At 45.5% G+C, this 23,293-nt stretch overlaps 1 protein-coding gene across 3 annotated transcripts in view; it reads left to right on the top strand.

The window, feature by feature from the left end:
• PPP1R1A (protein phosphatase 1 regulatory inhibitor subunit 1A) overlaps positions 1 to 23,065 on the top strand; it is a 282,252-nt gene extending 259,187 nt beyond the window's left edge. For 2 of the 3 annotated variants that reach the window (XM_073561421.1, XM_073561423.1), the window contains exons 6-7: positions 3,150 to 3,269; positions 22,278 to 23,065. In XM_073561421.1, the coding sequence (XP_073417522.1) occupies positions 3,150 to 3,241 (92 nt within the window). In that variant the 3' untranslated portion in view covers positions 3,242 to 3,269; positions 22,278 to 23,065. The remainder of the gene's footprint in view (positions 1 to 3,149; positions 3,270 to 22,277) is intronic. The other variant, XM_073561422.1, reaches the window with a different exon arrangement.
• Positions 23,066 to 23,293: the final 228 nt, after the last annotated feature.

Below are 23,293 nucleotides of genomic sequence, written 5' to 3'. Positions count from 1 at the left end.
ATCATATAACCACAGATAACAACCCTGCACCTGCAGAAGCTGGACTGTTGTGGCTAAAAAGGACAGTCTTAAAGTCACAGAAGCAAGCAAACAGAAAGAGAAAAGACGACCATAAAGTCCAATCAGTGAAAAAATAGGTAATATTTACTATTGGCAGTAAAATACAACTAGGAAGCAAGAAATCAATGTGTACAAACAATACATTAAAAAAAAGGCCGCACATCCAGGTACAAAGAATGGACAAAATTGTTATAATAAGGCCAAAGGTACAGTGCCAGTCTCAATGTATTCCAATGGAGTAAAATGCATACCAAAACTATATGAAAAAATATATATGGAAAAATATACCCTATTAATAAAGTGCTTCGTGCTTAGGTGTAAAGAAAAACTCCAATAAGGAAGATTTTTACATATAACCAAGTGTTACTGTGAATTCACAGCGAATGCTAAAAATAAAAGGGAGCATACAGGCACAATAGAAATGCTATACCAGAGAGAGAGGACATCAAAGTATAAATGTGTAATTATTGGTCCAAATGTGGAAAAGTGGTGGTACTTACTAAAGTGATATGGATCTCTCTCTCCTAGATGACTTCCTCCCCAATGCGCATTTCAGCACGCTGCCTTCTTCACTGGTGAATTAGATGGACCTATAGTCTTCCTTCAACCTTAAATACTATGTTACTATGTATGTGTGCCAGGGCATCATCCATGTGTCTCCTATTCAGATTAATTACATGGCTATTTAGACAGCTCTCTGCCTTAGATTTCTGCCAATTGTAGCTTTGCTCAAGAGGTACTTCTTTGTTCTATGCTCCTCATCGTTTATTCGTGTGTCTATCAGCCATATCCTCCTTCTCCTCTCACTTCCTCAAACTCAATGTGGAAAAATCTGAACTCATCATCTTTTCTCCATCTCATAGATATTCCTTACCTGACCTATCTATCACAATTAACGACATCACGCTTTCCCCGTACAGGAAGTCCGCTGCCTCGGAGTAACCCTTGACTCTGCCCTGTCCTTCAAAGTGCACATCCAAGTTTTTTCCATCTCCGGTCACCTCCAGCTCAAAAATATTTCCAGAATCCGTCCTTTCCTCAACCCTCAGTCTACTAAAATGCTTGTGCATGCCTTCATCATCTCCTGCCTCGAGTCCTGCAACATCCTTTTCTGTGGCCTTTCCAACCGCACATTCAGTGTCTCCCACTCCCACGCTACCTCCTCATCCCACCCTCTCTGTTGGAGTCCCCCAAGGCTCTGTTCTAGGACCCCTACTCTTCTCAATCTATATATACACTTTGCCTGAGGCAACTTATAAAGTCCCACGGATTCCAGTGCCACCTCTATGCTGATGACACTCAGATCTACCTCTCTGGCCCAGGCGTCACCTCTCTGCTGTCCAGAATCCAAGAGTGTCTATCAGCCATATCCTCCTCCTTCTCCTCTCGCTTCCTCAAGCTCAATGTGGACAAATCTGAACTCATCGTCTTTCCTCCATCTCACAGATCTTCCTTTACCTGACCTATCTATCACAATTAATGACATCACGCTTTCCCCCATACCGGAAGTTCACTGCCTCGGAGTAACCCTTAAACTCTGCCCTGTCCTTCAAACCGCACATCCAAGCTCTTTCTACCTCCTGTTGCCTCCAGCTCAAAAATATTTCCAGAATCCGTCCTTTCCTCAACCCTCAGTCTACTAAAATGCTTGTGCATGCCTTCATCATCTCCCGCCTCGACTACTGCAACATCCTTTTCTGTGGCCTCCCTGCTAACACTCTCGCACCTCTCCAGTCCATCCTTAACTCTGCTGCCCGACTAATTCATCTCTCCTCACTTCTCCTCCGCTTCTCCCCTCTACAAATCTCTTCACTGTCTCCCATTTCCTCAGCGCATCCAGTTCAAATTACTATTACTGACCTACAAGGCCATCCATAACCTGTCTCCCCCATATGTCTCTCTCTGAACTAATCTCCCGATACCTTCCCTCACGTAATTTCCGGTCCTCTCAAGACCTCCTTCTCTCCTCCACACTTATTCGGTCCTTGACTAACCACCTCCAAGACTTTTCCCGAATATCCCCCATCCTCTGGAATTCTTTGCCTCAACACGTCCGACTATCAACCACGTTCGGATCCTTCAGACGGATCCTGAAAACCCACCTCTTCAGGAAAGCCTACAGCCTGCAATGATCCCCGCTGCCCCCTCACCACTACTGGAGCTACTGCCTCACCATCACTGAAGCTGCTGCAACCCCGAACCTACTGTCTCCTTCCCCACCATCCTGTAGAATGTAAGCCCGCAAGGGCAAGGTTATCTCCCCCTGTATCAGTCTGTGACTGTTAGTTTATTTACTGTAAGTGATATCTGTAATTTGTATGTAACCCCTTCTAATGTGCAGCGCCATGGAATCAATGGTGCTATATAAATTAATAATAATAATAATCTTTGCTGCTCGAGCTTGGATTTGCCTTGACCATCCGCTTGCGTAGCCCTTTTGTCATGAACGCTACCTTCTTGGAATTCTGACCACAGACTGATGCCTGACTAAACCTTTGTCCCAGCATTCTGTCTATAACGTTTACTCCTGGCTTTTGACCTTGGACCTCCTTCTCCAAACTTGGATTTTTTTTCCCATTTTTCAGTACGATATACTGTATGTTAATCACTAAAAACTGCAATTCGTTCCACAGAAAAAACAAGTTCTAGTCGGCTATTACTAATAAAAAAATATAAATATGACTCTTGGTAACAAGAAAGGACAAAACGAAAGAACAAAAAGCAAAAAAAATTGCCTGTCAATGAAGGGATTAAAGGAGAAAATATGGGAGAAATTAAACACGGGTGTAAACCACATAATATAAACTAACAGGCTTTAATTTGGCTTTGCATTAAATGTTTTCATAACTTACTGTAGCTTTTATTCTTGAGAAATAGCTGAATTGTCCAAATCTAGTGCAGAGTTCACAAAGTCTGGTCATTCCTTTACATCACACACTTTGTCACAATCCAATCCGCGCAGCAGCTCTGTTTCTACTAATCATAGGCACTCACAATACATTTTAGGGACCCAGGTTCCTTTATTCTTGTTCTTTTCCTAACAATATAAAGTTTGATTCATTATTTTCTGTTCTGTTATTATATTTCAGGACTGTGTGGTAGGCAAGCAAACACAGATGCCAAGGAAACAACGGAGATAGAAAACCAGAGCAGCCACTTATCGATTGTTCAAGATAAATAGGTATGGAAACATCAAGATGGAGGATGAAGTAAGTCATTCCTAGTAAAATAAATGTGAAATGCAAAGTATAAAAGATGATATAGTATGTTCTATCGCTGTAACTGACGGCGTCTTTCTTTGACATTAATTGGTTGGTAGAAGAAATAAAATGTACATGGGATTATTTTGGGTTGGAAAGGATGGTGACTGGTAGGGCTCGCTCACACGAGCGTATATATCAGACTGGTGCGAAACAGAGATAATCCGGGGAACCAAATAGTGTCAGCAAGGTACGGCAAAAAGGTTCTATAAGTGGATGGGGAAAAGTATTATTTTAAAGAATTTGTCCATTACTGTCCCCACCCCCCCACAGCTTAATCAATTCCGGACTGGATTAAAATTTAAACAGGGTGTACTCCCCTCCTGCAGCTGTGCCCTTCCAGCAAAGTCAACGCCGTTGTTTCTGGTAGTGATGTACTTGTTGTGTCACATACTAGCTTTAGCCAACGAGCAGCCACTCAATATCTGCAACCTTTACTATTTCATCAAAATGGATTCCCTGCGGGAATTCTAAAGAGCTGCAGTGGACATGTGACACAGCAATGTGACATCACCACCAGGAACAGCAGCAACGTCACTGCTGGAATGGCGCCAATGTGGGAGGTGAGTATATACTGTTTTTATTTTAATTTGGGTACTCAATTGATTAAGTTGGTGTTGCTTAGAAGTAGACAACCTCTTTTTTTATTATTATTTATATAGCACCATTGATTCCATGGTGCTGCACATAAGAAGGGGTTATGTGGCGCCCCTGAAGGTTCAGTCGCCACAGAGGTACTGCACCTCCTCCTGAGGTGTGGTACCCCACCATCCAGGTAAGGTGGGGACACCTGACCACACTCCAACACCTGCATCCCACACAACATATTAGTGTAGCAAAGCACCCTTTGGTGGCTCCCTGCTTGGAACACGAAGCGTGCTGGGAGGTGGGTGGAGCTTAGTCTGCACCAAAAGGATTGGGAAGAGTTTAGGATTCAGTCAGTCGGTCAGTGAGTCTGACGGGGTGAGAAGGAGAGAGAAGATCCCCAGAGTGGGATGGACGAGGGAAGTGCTGCAGCGGACCTTGGTGACCTGGGTCTGCTGGCACAGGAAAGAGACATTGATGGAAAGCCTGACTCTTTATAAGAAAGATAGATTTGAACGGAACATAAGGAGAAGAGGAGGACTGAGGATTAGGGTTAGAGCAGAACCCTTCCCAAGTTCACAGCGCAAGGCCGGGGTCCGGTCCCCGAGGTTGTATGGATACTAATGGTCCTGCAGCAGACACCGGAGGAATAGAAGTTGTCACCACTTTATTCCCACACAAGACTTGAGGGCACAACAGCAACATGAGTGAGCCGTGACTTGGTAGCAAGGAGTCCCCGAAGCAGGCTACAGCTGTCTGCCGTACAAGTAGAGTTGATAGGAACATCTAACAGGAAGAACTCCAGTGTTACTCAGTACTGAGAGTACTTCACTATAGGCGCAAAAGGGGAGACGTTCAGAAAAGGCACATGTTGGCGGAGTGCTGGAAGGGAGTACTTCAACTTGCCTGGAGGTTGGCTGGGCCCCTGACCCGGAGGACACAGCACGGATGTGGGCACCTGTATGCACAACAGACTGTGAGTAAAGCTTTGGAACTACATGCCCCGGTGTCCTCCACTTATTCCTGCGGTCACAGACTCCGCACTGCTACATCTCTGTGCCTGGCACTGCACCATCTACGTCTCCTTTCTATCTCCTCACCTACACTGCCCTGGGACTACTGCCCTACCTGTGGAGGGCCACAGCATCATTGCTGCACTACACCATCCGCCCCAGAGGATGTGTTCGCAGCATCGGCTTAACAACTCTCTTGCCGAACACCACAGGTGGCGTCACGAATCATTCCTATACCAACTTTCAACCATTGCCCACACGTGCAATGAACATTTCCACTGTCTACAATGGGCGCCCAGGGCCATGGACCAGGTCATAGCTGCCATGACCAAACCCCCTCTTGGAGAACCGCGGGCCCAGTACCGAGTACCCCACAGCCCTGGGGAGGGCGACCCAACTTGGTGTCACGAACAGGATTATGAAGCCCGGTACCAACGGGTTCTGTGTGCCGAAGATTTATTAGACTTAATTGCTGAGAATGTGCAAAATAACCAAATTGATAGACTGTAAAATGGACTCTCAAAATGGCCACCGGCGTGACAATATGGGTGGTCCCAAAAAAAGAGCGCGGACTGTCCTGGGCCTCCCCTGCCTTAACTTCTTTGCTAGAGCAACATGGCCCACCCCCAGAGGGGTTCGTATACTGGCTTGGTATGGAGGAGTAGGAAGAAGACGCCGCCCCCAGAAGGAGGAGCGAGGCCCTGTGGCGGGAAAGGAGCCCGGGCAGGGGAGAGAACGCCAGGACGCCATATTGGAAGAAGGAAGGAGGCCAGAAGAGCGCGAGGAGGTTGAGCTGAACTTCCCCGGCGCAGTGGCTGAAGTGTTATGATTGAGTCACCGTAGGAGGCAAAAACAGAAATGCTAGCTAAGTCCAGAAAACCAGAGAAGTTGGCAGCTATCAGATTGCAGACCCCTGAACCTATCAACACAACTAGCAGTAGCCGTGGGGGGTTCCTACGATGCCCTAGACCCCTCGATCACAGCCGGAGAATTAAATAGGCCTAAAGAAAGAAAGGGGAAATCTACACTGCCCCAGAGCAGACCCCAAAGCAATAGGCAGCCCCCAACATATAATGACGGTGAAGCAAGATGAAAACACTAACACAGACAGAAAGATAGACTGAGCAAAGAGGGGCCCAAGCTAACTAAATAGAAAAGGACAGGAAGGCTGCTGTCTGCAATCCGTGAAAAACCCTATGAAAATAAGAGCGAACAGACTGACAGTGAAAAAGGTCCTGAAGACGCTAGGCTTCAAAAAAGCTATGTCAGTACTCAGGAATATACTGAAGACAGAGCTACAGGCAAAAGGAGATTCAGCTCACCCCAGCAGGGAATGGCAGAATCCAGAAAAGCAAGGAAAACAAAAAACAAAACAAAAAGCTAACAGGCAAAACAGAAACTTAGCTTTAGAGGAGCAGGAATCAGACTGGTGTCCTAGAAGTCCACAGAGAAATCACCCGCAGGGCAGAAGGGCGTCGGCAGCCTTATATCCAGTCCGTGACTCCACTCAGCCAGTCATCCTCATTAGACTCAGGTGCCTGATAATCAGGCTCATTACCTTCCTTTACCAGAATAGGGAGTTCACCAGACCCCAGTGACGAAGGGGAAAATGAACTCACAACAGTACCTCCCCCTTGAGGAGGGGTCACCGAACCCTCAACCACGCCACCAGGGCGATCAGGGTGAGCCCGATGAAATGCACGCACCAATCTTTTGGCATGAATATCAGAGGCAGAGACCCAGGAATTTTCCTCCTGACCATAACCCTTCCACTTAACCAAATACTGGAGTCTCCATCTAGCCAGACGGGAATCCAGTATTTTCTCTACCTCATATTCCATGTTACCTTCAACCAATACAGGGTCTGGAGGTGCCACCCCAGGAACAACTGGTTCAACAAACCTCTTCAACAAGGACTTATGGAACACATTATGGATTTTAAATGTGACAGGAAGAGCCAAACGAAAAGAGACCGGATTAATAATCTCCAAAATCTTGTAAGGTCCAATAAATCTAGGCTTAAACTTAGGAGAAGCCACCTTCATAGCAATATTTTTTGATGATAACCACATCATATCACCAATCTTAAACTGGGGACCAATGGTCCTATGTCGATTGGAAAACCGCTGGGCCTTTTCCTGGGAGAGAGATAACTTATCCACCACTTGGTCCCAGATCTGGTGCATTCTCTCCACCACAGTGTCAACACCTGGGCAGGCAGAAGGCTCCACCTGCCCTGAAGAAAATCGAGGATGAAACCCAAAGTTACAAAAAAAAGGTGACATCAAAGTGGCAGAACTAGCTCTATTATTTAAAGCAAATTCGGCCAAGGGCAAAAACGAAACCCAATCATCCTGATCAGCAGAAATAAAACATATCAAATACGACTCCAAGGTCTGGTTTGTTCTCTCTGTCTGCCCATTGGTCTGAGGGTGAAAAGCAGAGGAGAAGGACAACTGAATTCCCAGCTTGGAACAGAAAGTCCTCCAAAATCTAGACCCAAACTGAACTCCTCTGTCAGACACAATGTTCTCAGGAATCCCGTGTAAGCGAACCACCTGTTGCAAAAACAAGGGCACCAACTCACAGGAAGATGGCAACTTAGGGAGTGGTACAAGATGAACCATCTTAGAGAACCTATCACAAATCACCCAAATAACAGTCATTCTTTGAGAGACAGGCATATCAGAGATGAAATCCATTGAAATATGGGTCCATGGCCTCTTGGGGACAGGCAAAGGCATCAACAACCCACTAGAGCGAGAACACGATTTAGACCGGGAGCACGTCCCTCAGGACTGCAAAAAATTCCTGACATCACGAGACAAGGAGGGCCACCAAAAAAACGACTCACCAGATCTCTAGTACCAAAAATACCTGGATGACCAGCCAAAGCAGAGCAATGAACTTCAGACATCACTCTCTTCTTCCACTGGTCAGGAACATACAACTTTCCACTGGGACAACGCTCAGGTTTGTCCTCCTGGAACTCTTCCAGAGCACGTCTCAAATCGGGCGAGATGGCAGAAAGAACTACCCCTTCGCCTAAGATGGTAGCAGGCTTGGTCACCACAGGAGAATCAGCAAAAAAGCTCCTAGAGAGGGCGTCTGCCTTGACATTCTTTGTTCCAGGAAGAAAAGAAACCACAAAATCAAAACGTGTAAAAAACAAGGCCCACCTAGCCTGTCTAGGGTTCAAGCGCTTAGCCGACTCTAGGTAAATCAAATTCTTGTGGTCAGTGAGGACCACGACTTGATGCTTAGCTCCCTCCAACCAATGTCTCCACTCCTCAAATGCCCATTTCATGGCCAACAGTTCCCTATTTCCCACATCATAGTTACGTTCAGATGGAGAGAACTTTCGGGAAAAGAAAGCACAGGGATTCATTTTAGATGTTACAGGATCCTTTTGGGACAAAACAGCTCCTGCACCAATCTCAGAAGCATCCACCTCTACCTGGAATGGAAGTGAGACATCAGGTTGCCGCAAAACCGGGGCGGGGGTGAATCTTCACTTCAGCTCCTGAAAGGAAGAAACAGCCTCCAGAGACCAATTTAACACATCAGCACCCTTTTTAGTCAAATCAGTCAATGGCTTGGCAATACTAGAAAATTTTGCTATAAATTTCCGATAAAAATTAGCAAAACCCCAAAACTTCTGGAGGGCCTTCAAAGAAGTGGGCTGAACCCAATCGTGAATGGCCTGTACCTTGGCCGGGTCCATTTCAATAGTTGACGGGGACAAAATAAATCCCAAAAAAGAAATCCTCTGTACTCCAAAAAGGCATTTAGATCCTTTGACATACAGGGAATTCTCCCTCAAGATCCGGAACACAGTCCGAATATGTTCCACATGAGAATCCCAATCCTTGGAGAAGATCAAAATATCATCCAGATAGATAATCAAAAATTTATCGACAAAATCTCGGAAAATATCGTTCATGAAGCACTGGAAGACAGAAGGGGCATTAGTGAGCCCAAAAGGCATCACCAGGTACTCAAAATGTCCCTCCGGTGTATTAAACGCCGTCTTCCATTCATCCCCATGCTTAATGCGAATAAGATTATATGCCCCCCTGAGGTCAAGCTTGGTAAACCAGCAAGCACCTTTAACTCTGGAGAATAGATCAGAAATCAGGGGTAACGGATACTGATATTTAACAGTAATTTTGTTGAGGGCACGATAATCAATACAAGGTCTTAATGATCCATCCTTTTTGGCTACAAAAAAAAAACCGGCACCTAAGGGTGACGAGGATGGTCTAATATGACCCTTCTCCAATGCCTCCTTAATGTAGGATCGCATAGCCTCATGCTCGGGTACAGATAAATTGAAGAGCCGACCCTTGGGAAATTTACACCCCGGGCTCAGTTCAATTGCACAGTCATAACTCCTATGAGGAGGCAGAGACGCAGACTCATTCTCACTAAATACATCATAAAAGTCCGCCAAATAATCAGGAACATCATGCGACTGAGGAGAGGTGGAAAACACCGGAGCCTCACTAAAGGCACACCGACAACCCCAACTCACCACAGACACAGATTTCCAATCCAAAACTGGATTATGAATCTGTAACCAGGGAAACCCCAGAACAATAGTATCATGCAGATTATGCAACACCAAAAATCTGCAATTTTCTTGATGGTCTGGGGCGACCCGCATTACCACCTGGGTCCAAAACTGGGGTTTATTTTTAGCCAAAGGAGTAGCATCAATCCCCCTCAAAGGGATAGGCGTCTGCAGAGGTGTCATCGGAAATCCACAACGTTTAGCAAAATCCAAGTCCATTAGGTTTAGGGCTGCTCCCGAATCCACAAAAGCCTTGGCAGAAAATGTGGACAGGGAGCAGATCAGAGTAATAGCCAGAAGAAACTTAGGTTGAACACCCCCAACAGAAAACGTGTGTGCAAAGCGTTTCTCTCGTTTAGGACAGACAGAAATAATATGCGAGGCATCTCCACAGAAAAAGCACAACTTATTACGCCTTCTGAACTCCTGACGCTGCTCTCTGGAAAAAACTCTATCACATTGCATAGGTTCAGACATTTGTTCAACAGGTGGCAACACCTCTCGTGCAGCTTTGCGTTCGCGCAAACGCCGATCAACCTGAGTGGCTAATGACATAGAATCGTCAAGACCAGAGGGAACAGGAAATCCCACCATAGTATCTTTTACGGCTTCTGACAACCCCTTCCGAAAGAGAGCAGCCAAGGCATTATCATTCCAGGTAGTAAGTACTGCCCACTTTTGGAATTTTTGACAGTACAATTCTGCAGAATCACGACCCTGGCTCAATGCCAGCAGCGTCTTTTCAGCCTGATCAATGGCATTAGGTTCGTCATACAACAACCCCAAAGCTTGAAAGAATGCGTTCACATTAGTCAGAATAGGATCATCTGGTTTCAAAGAAAACGCTCAATCCTGGGGATCGCCACGCAGCAAAGAGATGACAATTTTAACCTGCTGCACGGAGCTCCCTGACGAGTTAGGCTTCAAGGCAAAAAATAATTTACAATTATTTTTGAAATTCAAAAATTTAGACCGATCCCCAAAAAATACATCAGGTGTAGGAATCTTTGGTTCAGCAGCATGTGAATGAGCAAGGTAGGCGGAAATTCCCCGCACTTCCGCAGCGAGCTGCTCCACACGATCAGACAATTGCTTTATCTCCATTGAGGAAAAAAATAAAAAAATTCCCCCTACGGCCTCAGAGATATAGAGGAAAAAATATACACACTTTTTTTTTTTTTTTTACAATTCTTTCCTGCTATTGAGTACCCTAGGATCTGCGGTATGGCGGGTGATTCTGTTATGAATGAGTCACCGTAGGAGGCAAAAGCAGAAATACAAGCTAAGTCCAGAAAACCAGAGAAGTTGGCAACTATCAGATTGCAGACCCCTGAACCTATCAACACAACTAGCAGTAGCCGTGGGGGGTTCCTACGATGCCCTAGACCCCTCAATCACAGCCGGAGAATTACATAGGCCTAAAGAAAGAAAGGGGAAATCTAAACTACCCCAGAGCAGACCCCAAAGCAAAAGGCAGCCCCCAACATATAATGACGGTGAAGCAAGATGAAAACACCAACACAGACAGAAAGATAGACTGAGCAAAGACGGGGCCCAAAAACTACCTACATAGGAAAGGACAGGAAGGCTGCTGTCTGCAATCTGCCAAAACCCTATCAAAGACATAAGCCAACAAGCTGATATGAAAAAGGCCCTGAAGCAGCTAGGTTTCAAAAACTAAATCAGCACTCAGGTATTTTCAGAAGACAGAGCTAAATGAATTCAGCACACCCCAGCAGGGAATGGCAGAAATCCAGAAAAACAAAGCAAAACAAAGTCAAGCACCCAAGCAAAAGGCCGAGCAGCAAACTTAGCTTTAGAGGAGCAGGAATTCAGACTGGTCTCCAAGGATCCCACAGAGAAATCACCCGCAGGGCAGAAGGGCGTCGGCAGCCTTATATCCAGTCAGTAACTCCACTCAGCCAGTCATCATCATCAGCCTCAGGTGTTTGATAATCAGGCTCGCTACCTTTCTTTACCAGAAGAGGGAGTTCCTCGGGCCTCAGTAATGAAGGGGAAAATGAACTCACAACACCCTAGCAGTGGTGCCCTTGTCCACGGTGGGTAGAGGCCGATCCTGGGAGGAGGAAGAAGAGCCCTACTTCCAGCAGACCCTCCGCCAGCTGGCAGCCGAGCAGAGGAAATGGGAACAGCGGAGACTGGCTGTGCTGGGCCCTGACATGGACCGGAAAGAAAGGGTCTGTGTCGGTCACTACGGCCCCTGGGACTCAGCAGGATGGGGCCAGGTCCTGAACGTCAACCATGAGCGGGGGTTTGGTTTTATCTCAGACCCCCAGAGGATCTCTGACCTCTTCTTCAGCAGGAGGGGCGTGGAATCTCATCTCCAGAGGGGGCACCCTGCTCGTGACCTGCAACCGGGAGAATACGTCACTTTCACCTGGCATGAGGGGCTACGTGGCTGGTATGCTATGAATGTGCACCGTATTCCGGAGGTCTTTGTATGGGCTTATAAGAAAGAAAAGGCCTATGTTCCCCCGGCAGGAATACCTTCCACAGTGGTAATTGTACCTGCCAAAGCACAGCAAACCACCTCCATTCCAGTGCAGCACAGGTTGTTACCCCTGCTATACCACAAGCAGCAGTTACTCCAGTTGCCAATTCATCTTATGTTAACCCACAAAAGGAAAGAGGATGTCCTCAAGTTCTCCCCTGGAAGCAGCTCAAGAAACCAGCTTCCATTACCCCAGGAGGGAACCAACATTAAAGAACATGCCCAAAATATCTAACTGTTACCCAAAAGGGTATTAGCACCGTTGTGCCTTTTTGTTTTGTTAATCATGTTTTTGTTCTTCCAGTTTTCTTTAAGTTGCCTAGTTGCGTTGGCAGCCTTTATTATGAAAAATTGAACTGCTGTGATCATGAACTTGGAGGGTATCGCAAACTTTCTTGTAAATAGTTGCACCTCTTTAGGTGCCCTTTCTTGGTTTTACATAGGCCTTCTAGGAATAAGGACTACCTCAACTTGGATCAGTGCTCCAACCTAAGGACACTGCAAGAAATCTCGGTTGGGAGCGGTGTCCAGCACTTACAAGAATTGTGATGTTTTAATGTGAAGAGTTATATAATGTGTCTTATGAGAGTATTAATAGTTATAGAATAGTTTTTATATAAAATTTAAACTGATAGTAATGACTAGGTATCCGATTAGGAGTAAAGAGATGGACATTTGAATAAAGAATATTCAGGTGACGAACCAGGTACCAGCGGTTGTCACTTATGGTCAAGAAGAAGTGAAAATGTGGAATGTGATAAGAGTATTGAATAGTACTTTAAAATAAGGTAATGCAATAAATCATAGTTAAGTTGTTTGCAACGTTCAAGAGTCAGTGCCTCCCACATTGGGGAGTTTAGATAAGAATTGTTTATCAGCATCCCAAAAATTTTTGTATGTTCCTTTGTTTTGTCTAACTTTGTTCACTTGCAGCCCGCTGACGTGCTGTGTTTAACGGGGGGGGTATGTGGCGTCCCTGAGGGTTCAGTCGCCACAGAGGTACTGCACCTCCTCCTGAGGTGTGGTACCCCACTATCCAGGTAAGGTGGGGACACCTGACCACACTCCAACACCTGCATCCCACACAACATAGTAGTGTAGCAAAGCACCCTTTGGTGGCTCCCTGCTTGGAACACGAAGAGTGCTGGGAGGTGGGTGGAGCTTAGTCTGCACCAAAAGGATTGGGAAGAGTTTAGGATTCAGTCAGTCGGTCAGTGAGTCTGACGGGGTGAGAAGGAGAGAGAAGATCCCCGGAGTGGGATGGACGAGGGAAGTGCTGCAGTGGACCTCAGTGACCTGGGTGTTGTGAGTTCATTCTCTGGTTCACTAGTTGTGAGTTCTCCTTCCAGACTCCCTCTGGTGGTAACAGGAGGTAGTGAGGCTGATTTGATCGGTGAGATCTGCCACCTGAGAATGAGGATGACGATTGGACCTCAGGAGTCTCAGATTGGATTTAAGACAGGCGACGCCCTATTCAGTTGCTGGTGATTCCTTCTGGCTTGTCAGCTCTTGGTTTTCAGCTCTGTTCCAGTCATCTAAAGCTAAGTTTTTCTGCTAATGTTCACACTTGATTTTGTTGGTCTATTCAGTTTTTTGTGTGGTCAGCCAGCCCGGCTGGGGGCTGTGCTGAATTTCCACTCTTATTTATCAGTATTTTGCCAATTTGCTTTTTGTCCCTTACTAGTTTGGTCTCTTTTTGCTCTGTCTCAGAATATTTCAGTGCTGATATAGTGGGAGAAGTCTAGTGACTTCAGAGTTAATTTTGCTATCAGAAGGTGTCTTTCCTTTCTAGTTAGTTTGGGCCCCATTGTTTGCTCAGCCTATTTTCCTGCCTGTGTTTGTGCCTTCATCTTGTTTCACCGTCAGTGCATGTGTGGGGGCTATCTATTCCTTTGGGGTCTGCTCTGGGGCAGTTAGTTTTCCCCTTTTCATGCTTCAGGCTTATTTAGTCCTCCGGCTGTGACGAAGCGTCTAGGAACATCGTAGGTACGCTCCACGGCTGCTGCTAGTTGTGTGGTAGGATCAGGGATCTGCAATCTGCATAGTTACCAACCTCTCTGGTTTTCTGTGACTTAGCTTGTTTTGCTTTTTTCTCCTCGGTGACCCATTCATAACACCTGGGTCTGCTGGCACAGGAAAGAGACATTGATGGAAAGCCTGACTCTTTATAAGAAAGATAGATTTGAACGGAACATAAGGAGAAGAGGAGGACTGAGGATTAGGGTTAGAGCAGAACCCTTCCCAAGTTCACAGCGCAAGGCCGGGGTCCGGTCCCCGAGGTTGTATGGATACTAATGGTCCTGCAGCAGACACCGGAGGAATAGAAGTTGTCACCACTTTATTCCCACACAAGACTTGGGGGCACAACAGCAACATGAGTGAGCCAGGACTTACTAGCAAGGAGTCCCCGAAGCAGGCTACAGCTGTCTGCCATACAAGTAGAGTTGATAGGAACATCTGATAGGAGGAACTCCAGTGTAACTCAGTACTGAGAGTACTTCACTATAGGCGCAAAAGGGGAGACGTTCAGAAAAGGCACATGTTGGCGGAGTGCTGGAAGGGAGTACTTCAACTTGCCTGGAGGTTGGCTGGGCCCCTGACCCGGAGGACACAGCACGGATGCAGGCACCTGTATGCACAACAGACTGTGAGTAAAGCTTTGGAACTACACGCCCCGGTGTCCTCCACTTATTCCTGCGATCTCACACTCCGCACTGCTACATCTCTGTTCCTGGCACTGCACCATCTACGTCTCCTTTCTATCTCCTCACCTACACTGCCCTGGGACTACTGCCCTACCTGTGGAGGGCCACAACATCATTGCTGCACTACACCATCCGTCCCAGAGGATCTGTTCGCAGCGTTGGCTTAACACCTCGCTTGCCCAACACCACAGGTGGCGTCACGAATCATTCCTATACCAACTTTCAACCATTGCCCACACGTGCAATGAACATTTCCGCTGTCTACAATGGGCGCCCAGGGCCACGGACCGGGTCATAGCTGCCGTGACAAAACCCCCTCTTGGAGAACCGCGGGCCCGGTACCGAGTACCCCACAGCCCTGGGGAGGGCGTCCCAGTTACATACAAATTACAGATTTCATTTACAGTAAACAAACTAACGATGACAGACTGATACAGAGGGGAGAGGACCCTGCCCTATCGGGCTTACATTCTACAGGATGGTAGGGAAGGAGACAGTAGGTTGGTGGGTTGCAGCAGTTCCTGTGTTGGTGAGGCGGTAGCTCCGGTAGTGGTGAGGAGGCAGCGGGGTCATTGCAGGCTGTAAGCTTTCTTGAAGAGTTGGGTTTACAGGTTCCGTCTGAAGGATCCGAATGTGGTTTATAGTCGGACATGTTGGGGCAAAGAATTCCAGAGGATGGGGGATATTCGGGAGAAGTCTTGGAGGCAGTTGGGTGAGGAGCGAATAAGTGTGGAGGAGAGAAGGAGGTCTTGGGAGGACCGGAGATTACATTAGGGAAGGTATTGGGAGATTAGTTCAGAGAGAAACATGGGGGAGACAGGTTATAGATGGCCTTGTAGGTCCATATTAGTGATTTGAACTGTATACGCTGAGGGAATGGGAGCCAGTGAAGAGATTGGCAGAGGGGAGAAACGGAGGAGTAGCGAGGAGAGAGTTGAATTAGTCGGGCAGCAGAGTTAAGGATGGACTGACAAGGTGCGAGGGTGTTATCAGAGAGGCCACAGAAAAGGATGTTGCAGTAGTCGAGGCGGGAGATGATGAGGGCATGCAAAGCATTTTAGTAGATTGAGGGTTGAGGAAAGGACGGATTCTGGAAATATTTTTGAGCTGGAGGCGACAGGAGGTAGAAAGAGCTTGGATGTGTGGTTTGAAGGACAGGGCAGAGTCAAAGGTTACTCCGAGGCAGTGGACTTCCAATACGGGGGAAAGCGTGATGTCATTAATTGTGATAGATAGGTCAGGTCAATCTGTGAGATGGAGGAAAGATGATGGATTCAGATTTGTCCACATTGAGCTTGAGGAAGCGAGAGGAGAAGGAGGATATGGCTGATAGAAACTCCGGGATTCTGGACAGCAGAGAGGTGACGTCTGGGCTAGAGAGGTAGATCTGAGTGTCATCAGCATAAAGGTGGTACTGGAATCCGTGGGACTTTATAAGTTGCCCCAGGCCAAGTGTATAGATTGAGAAGAGTAGGGGTCCTAGAACAGAGCCTTGGGGGACTCCAACAGAGAGAGGGTGGGATGAGGAGGTAGTGTGGGAGTGGGAGACGCTGATGTGCGGTTGGAAAGGTATGAGGAGATCCAGGATAGGGCGAGGTCTTTGATGCCAAAGGAGGAGAGGATCTGTAGTAGGAGGCAGCGGTCAACTATGTCGAAAGCAGAGGACAGGTCTAGAAGCAGGAGTATAGAGTATTGTCCGTTTGTTTTGGCTGTAAGTAGGTCGTTAGTAATTTTGGTCAGGGCTGTCTCAGTGGAGAGATGGGGGCAGAAACCAGATTGTAGATTGTCAAAGAGCAAGTTAGATGAGAGGTGGGAGGAAAGTTCAGCATGGACATGCAGCTCCAGGAGTTTGGAAGCGAATGGGAGCAGTGATATTGGGCGATAGCTGTGGGTCGCCCTCCCAGGGCTGTGGGGTACTCGGTACCGGGCCGGTGTCAGGGGGATGTGTCACAGCAGCGATGCCCCGGTCCATGGCCCTGGGCGCCCAAGTAATGGGGAGATGTAGTTAATGGTAGAATAGTTGGTGAAGGCGCCACAGCTGGACATAGCGGCTGGGTAAAGGGTTGGCATTTTAAGGATAGGCGTGATTGTAGCATGTGGCATCTTTAACATCTTTATCTCACATCTTGCTAATGCCAGGATTTTATTTAACATCAAAGGGTTACTCCCATTTCAGCCATTAAACTCTGACCATCAGAGGTAGAGCTACAGAATCAGCTGTGATGGTAATAACCCTATAATAATGCCTAATTAATCGATGACTGAAAGGTTTTACAACTTTATAGTATACTTTGGATCCAATAGATCAAACATTTTTCAACAGAATTCTGATGTAAAACTAATTGCTAAGCTCCACACAGTTTTCAAGAAGCTGTCCAGAAGTGGCATAAAAATACCAAAGAGGGGGCATGGCCACCAAATTCATCATAATCATCATAAACAAAGTGGCAGAAATTGTGACATGTACTCTCTGACTGGAGCACTTATGGTGGCACACAGCGCCACATGAATTTGTGTTATATTCCAGTCTTGATGAAAAGTCTGCTGGAGTAAGATGTGACAAATTCATTAAAAGGCGATCCTAATGAATTTAGCGCATATTTTAGTTGCCATGTATCAGCGTGATAAATGTGACCTGAGGGTCAATGTTTATGCCCATCTGTGGCAAAGTTTGCGATGAATGTGCTCCCTACTCTCTAAGTCCACCCAATTTTCAAAAAGTTGTCACAGTTGAATGAAACAGAATAAAAGTTGCAAAAATTTTGCACAACTACAGGTTTCACAAAGGTTTCGCTGCATTTTATGTAGTTTTATAGGTTTATTCCAGAATGTTGGCACAAACTAAAGAATCGGTGTTTTCATTCCTCACGGTTTTCACAATGTTTTTTGTGGTCAGTGAAGAAAAATAGTCATTATTATAATTGGAGGCAGTGATCCTGAACATAGCTAGTGCTGCTCTCAGGTGAGGATGTAGGGACTGCTTCCTATAATTCACTCCCAATAATTCAGTAGGAGATGAAAACTTATTTCTGAATCTATGCCAATTGGCACCGAGTTGTTCAATGTGCGTAACAGATATCTCCTTTAGACCGGATTCACACTAGCGAGAAAAACGGACAAGTGCAATGCTATAAAACATCGCATTGCACTCGTCCAAATGTTACTCAATGGGGCAGCTCCCATCATCCGATTTTTTTCTCGCCCGTTTTAATCGTGCTGAGAAAATCGCAGCATGCTGCGATTGTCATCGATTATCGGCTCGGACTCGCCAATGCAAGTCTATGTGTGCGACAAAAATTCAGATTACACATGGACCACAAGTGTGACTTGCGAGAAAAATGCACCGGTGTCCTTTACCAAAAGCCGGCAATTCATTTTGCGACACAGTAAAATCACACTGACATGTTTAATAAAGAAACGAAAGAATAGATATAGATATATATATATATATAGATATATATACTGTATATACACATGTCATTGAGACACACACACACACACATATATATATATATATATATATATATATATATATATATATTTCATAGAGTTCTACATAGCACAATAGCCGCTAAATCAATTGTCGGCTTCTGTAAAATCATTCCCCAACCCGACATGAAATGACACATGGTTTACATACAGTAAACCATTTCATTTCATTTATTTTTTATATGTCATTGACTAATAATTAGATTAGAGTATGTGTGTAAAATTTGGGACATGTACAGTAGGTGTTAATTTAAGGGGTTAATTCGGTGAAAAAATTGTGTGGGCTCCCGCGGTAATTTCTCTGCCAGAGAGGGAAAGCCAGTGAGTGAGGGCAGATATTAATAGCCTACAGAAGGACCATTATTTTTGGCACCCCCCTGGCTAAAAAAAACCTGCCCCCAGACACCCCAGAAAAGGCGCATCTATAAGATGCACCTTTTCTGGCACTTAGCCTCTCCTTTGCCTTTAGAAGTGGCTAATGGGTTAATAATCATGGCTTAATGTCACCTTGCTATTGAAAGGTGACATTAAGCCAGGTTAATAATGGAGAGGTGTCAATAACACACCTTTCCTTTATTAACCCTAGAATAGTAAAGGGTTAAATAAACAAACACACATTAATTAGAAATTCTTTTAATTAAATAATCACACCAAGTTTTTGACCAAATATATTAATCTGCTAATCCAAAAGAATCCCTTGTCCTGTAAAAAAAAAAACCTCTACATACCTCTCCGCCGTTCAGGCAGGTCCCCTGCTGCAATTCATCAGAAGGGGTTAACTAGTTTACAACGGGAACCGGTGCTAATGCGACTGACCCCGCTGTAAGCCACTGCAGAATAAATTAATTCATCTCTGCGCAGCCTCCCCGGCTGACCGGAGATGAACTAATAAGCGTGGGAAAGTTTCTGAAATTTTTCCCACGCTCATCAGTTCACCTCAGGTCAGCCAGTCACTGAGGCTGCGCGGACTCCCTGGCTGACCAGTGGTGAACGGATGAGCGTGGGAAAAATTTCAGAAATTCGTGACTAGAAGTGGATACCGCGTCAATTCCTCACACGCTGCACTCTAACCGGTCTGATACACTACACTTTAACGCTGCACCACCACCCAGGGGATTTTTTGGCCCTATTTTTTACAAATTGTCTATGAAGTAAACAATACATTGCTTAGTACTTTGATGAAGGTCGATGAGATCGAAACATCTATTGTATGTACTGTACACTATTAAATTACTTATCACTGGAATCACAGATTGTGTGTGCCAAGTCTTTGTATACTATCATATTTTATATAAAGCTGCTCTGTGTTTGTTATTTCCTGATATTTTGCTTTGACAAAACTTTGTTGATATAGACATGTGTGGATTCTATGCATTTTTGATGATTTTCCGCCATATAAAAATTTTACCTGCGGATTTTCCACATCTGATGAAAAGTCTATGGGAAAAATCTGAACAGAAAACTCAGAATACCCGCAAGAGAAATTGACATATTGCAGATCTGAAACCTGCACCACAGGTCAGTTTACGTTATAAAAAAAAAAAAGCACAGTGGGCGTGAGATTTCTATAAATCCCATCCACTTTGCTGGAACTGTAAGGGTATGTTTCCACGGTCAGGGAACGCTGTGTACATCCACAGCGTCAAACCCGCAGCGTCCAGATGTTACAGCATAGAGGAGGGGATTTCACTATGCGTTCAATGACGCAGGTGGCAGACCTGCGTATCCGCATATGCGGCGCGTCTTTCCAGACCTCAGCATGTCTATTTACGATGAGGGGATGGTCAATCCTCACAGCGTAAATTTCCCATAGTCACATGATTAGTCACGTGCGTAATAACTGCGTAAACGCAGCTTACTACGCATGTGTACTAATTTAAATAAGGTCTTACCTCCTCCCACTGCAGTTCTCGTGATAACTTAGCTTACTGCGAGAACTGCCGTGTTACCGCGAGAACTGCCGTGTACGTAACAGGGGGTTATCTCCGGTCACGAGGCTAGTTCTCATGGTCAGCTGACCGTGAGAACTACAGTGTAGGTGACTGCCGGAGACATCTCCGGTGGTCATCTACAAGCTCTGCTGTCTCTGGATGTCATGCATCCAGATGTAGCAGAGCTGAACTCGTCGTGGGACACTCATCATTATTAAGGACTACGTCGGACAGGAAGTATTTGTGTTTGTTTATTTTTTTTCAGGCAATCTATGGCTTCGGGGTATTAGGCGCATAATAAAATGGCAAAACTGTGTGGTGTTTTATTTATTAATAATAATAATAATAATAATCTTTATTTATATAGCGCCAACATATTCCGCAACGCTTTACAGTTTAACAGTTTCAAAACACAAGTCATAAGTAACAACGTTAACAATACAATAATTGAAGCAAACTAAGACGAAATGAGATGACCCTGCTCGTGAGAGCTTACAATCTACAATGAGGTGAGGGAGATACAGAGTACAGGTGTGCATTTACAATTGTGTATTTACAATGAAGGTCCAGCCATCTTGAGGGAGTGAAGGATGGATGGAGATAGTGAATGGGCTACACAAGCACACTTACACAGAGAATTACTTTGATTAGTGAACGCGATAGGCCGCTCTGAACAAGTGTGTTTTGAGGGAGCGCCTAAAACTATGCAAATTGTGGATAGTCCTGATTTCTTGGGGTAGAGCATTCCAGAGGATAGGAGCGGCACGGGAGAAGTCTTTATTTCATGAAAAGGTTTTTTTTCTGGCCGTGTCTTTTTTTTAACCCTTTAAATACTATAGGATTAGTAATGGATAGGTGTCTTATTGACGCCTCTCCATTACTAACTGGTTTTGATGTGACCTTACAATGAAAGGTGACATTAACCCCTTATTACCCCATATGCCACCGCTACACGGCAGTGGGAAGAAAGAGGCTAAGTCCTGGAATTGGCGCATTTTAGAGATGCGCCATTTCTGGGGCGGCTGTGTGCTGGTGTTTGTAGCCGGGGGTGATATTCATGGCCCCTTCCTAGGCTATGAATATCAGCTCGCAGCTGTCTGCATAGCCTATCTGGCTAATAATTACAGTATAGGGGGACCCCACATCATTTTGTTGTGGGGGTCCCCCTATTTTAATAGCCAGTAAAGGCTACATATACAGCTGCGGGCTGATATTCATAGCCTGGGAAGATCCATGGGTATTAACCCCTTCCCAGGCTAAAAACATCAGCCCCCAGTCGCTGGCTTTCCCTCTCTGACGCAGAAAATGGTGCGGGAGCCCACGCCATTTTATTTTTTAAATAATTTGTTAAAAAAAAGGAAAGGACATTGCATATTAGGCCGGGGTCAAACATGCGAGAAGCTTGCACGAGTCTCGCACCTCAGTACCCGGCACTGCACTCGGGACCAGAGCATTCAGCTGCATAGAAATACATGCAGCCGCACAATCCAGTCCGAGTGCCGGCGGCAGTGCCGGGTATTGAGGTGCGAGACTCGTGCGAGTTTCCCCCAAGTGTGACCCCAGCCTAAGGCTGGGGTCAGACATGCGAGAAACTCGCACGAGTCTCGCATGTCAATACCTGGCACTGCCGCCGGCACTCGAACAGGAGCGTGCAAAACCGCAGGTGACCTGACAGTGACCTCTGATGCAGATTAAACCTGCATCAAATCCTGAGCCAATCCTGACTATGGAAACCAGTGTCGGACTGGGGTGCCAAGGGCCCACCAGTGACTGACTTTGAGGGGGCCTACTTTTCACATACATACAAATATTACACTACCCTTGTTCACAAATGTAACTATATCGCTATATAATAATAAACTGGGTAGTTTGGTTAATGAATGATGAGGCTGCTTTTTCTGTACAAAGTGAATCAAGTGAATTATGCCAATTACTGCCCATATAGTGGGGTTGAGGGCCCAGATCTGCACAGGGGCCCACCGGGGGATTCTCCCGTTACCCTATGGGCCAGTCCGAGCCTGGTGGAAACATACCCTAAGAGGTTGCGTTTCTGATGCACTGAAAATACTCAGCATCTAAAACTCATTGTGTGCACACAGCCTAAAATGGTTATTGGATAATATATTAAATGCATCTTTTTGTTTTCTAGCTATTCTAGTGTGCCTGGAGCCAGGACGGAAATCCCCTCATTGCGGGTGGAACTAGACACATAAAGGATCCAGAGCGCCTTTCTTTGGAAATGATTTCTCTGTCACATCCCTGCTGCTGGGGAGGCCTAGTGCTGCACTGTGTCTAGAGCAATAAATTGGAGGCCCCTCTAGAAGCAAAGAAACCCAGCATTGTGCCCAAATTATGACCTCTGCCTGTCTTAATGTTGCCTCCTTACAACTGGAAGTCAGAAAGGGCGCTAGGCCAAGCTTCTTATAGTTACCCGTTGACATAAGTGGCCAAGAAGTAACCATTTGGAATAAGTACAATTTTTTTTTATCTTATTGAGATAACTAAGGGTCTCCTGAAATGTGCTCCATTAATATGTTAGACTTCAAGAAAGGCTCATACCAGCACGCAGTGGGAACGCCACAATCTGAGAATATTACTTGCCAGGTGGCAGCCATGACAGCTCAGTTTGACTCTTTGCATTGACTATAGGGTCCATAGGCATCTGATGTAATATGGAAGCAAAGATTGATCTCAGCTGCCTGGCTGGTAATATTCGCCGAAGACAGAGTTCCACCTTAATACAATCCAGACACCCCCATTATTATAAATGCAGACAGCTCTCACCTTTACACTAAATCCACTCTGCCTGCTGAGGTTTTCTTCATAATATATGACATTGGAGCACCACGGTAGATTATTTCTCTGTTTGTCATATGCATTGTACCATAATGCAAAGTTATTCATGTTAATATGATAAAATAACTTAAACTGGTTTTACTTCATTGTCAGAGTTTTTATTTCCATTTATTACTGCCTTAGTCGCTGTTCACTCCATTACTAAGCTTGAGATGCCCTCTAGTGTTGTGAATTAGGTATTACATAGCTGAGAAAAAAAAAATAAAGCAGTGTTGTTAATACAATTCTTTTTCGTCATCTTTTTAGTTAACCTCATGGGTTAGCTGCCTATCTGAGGCATGCTTCTTTTGGTATTCTCACCAAACAGAC

This window comes from Dendrobates tinctorius, unplaced genomic scaffold (genome assembly GCF_039654945.1).
Source record: "Dendrobates tinctorius isolate UK_male_01 unplaced genomic scaffold, ASM3965494v1 ptg000319l, whole genome shotgun sequence".
NCBI lineage: Eukaryota > Metazoa > Chordata > Amphibia > Anura > Dendrobatidae > Dendrobates > Dendrobates tinctorius.
This window is presented reverse-complemented; position numbering and strand designations above follow the sequence as displayed.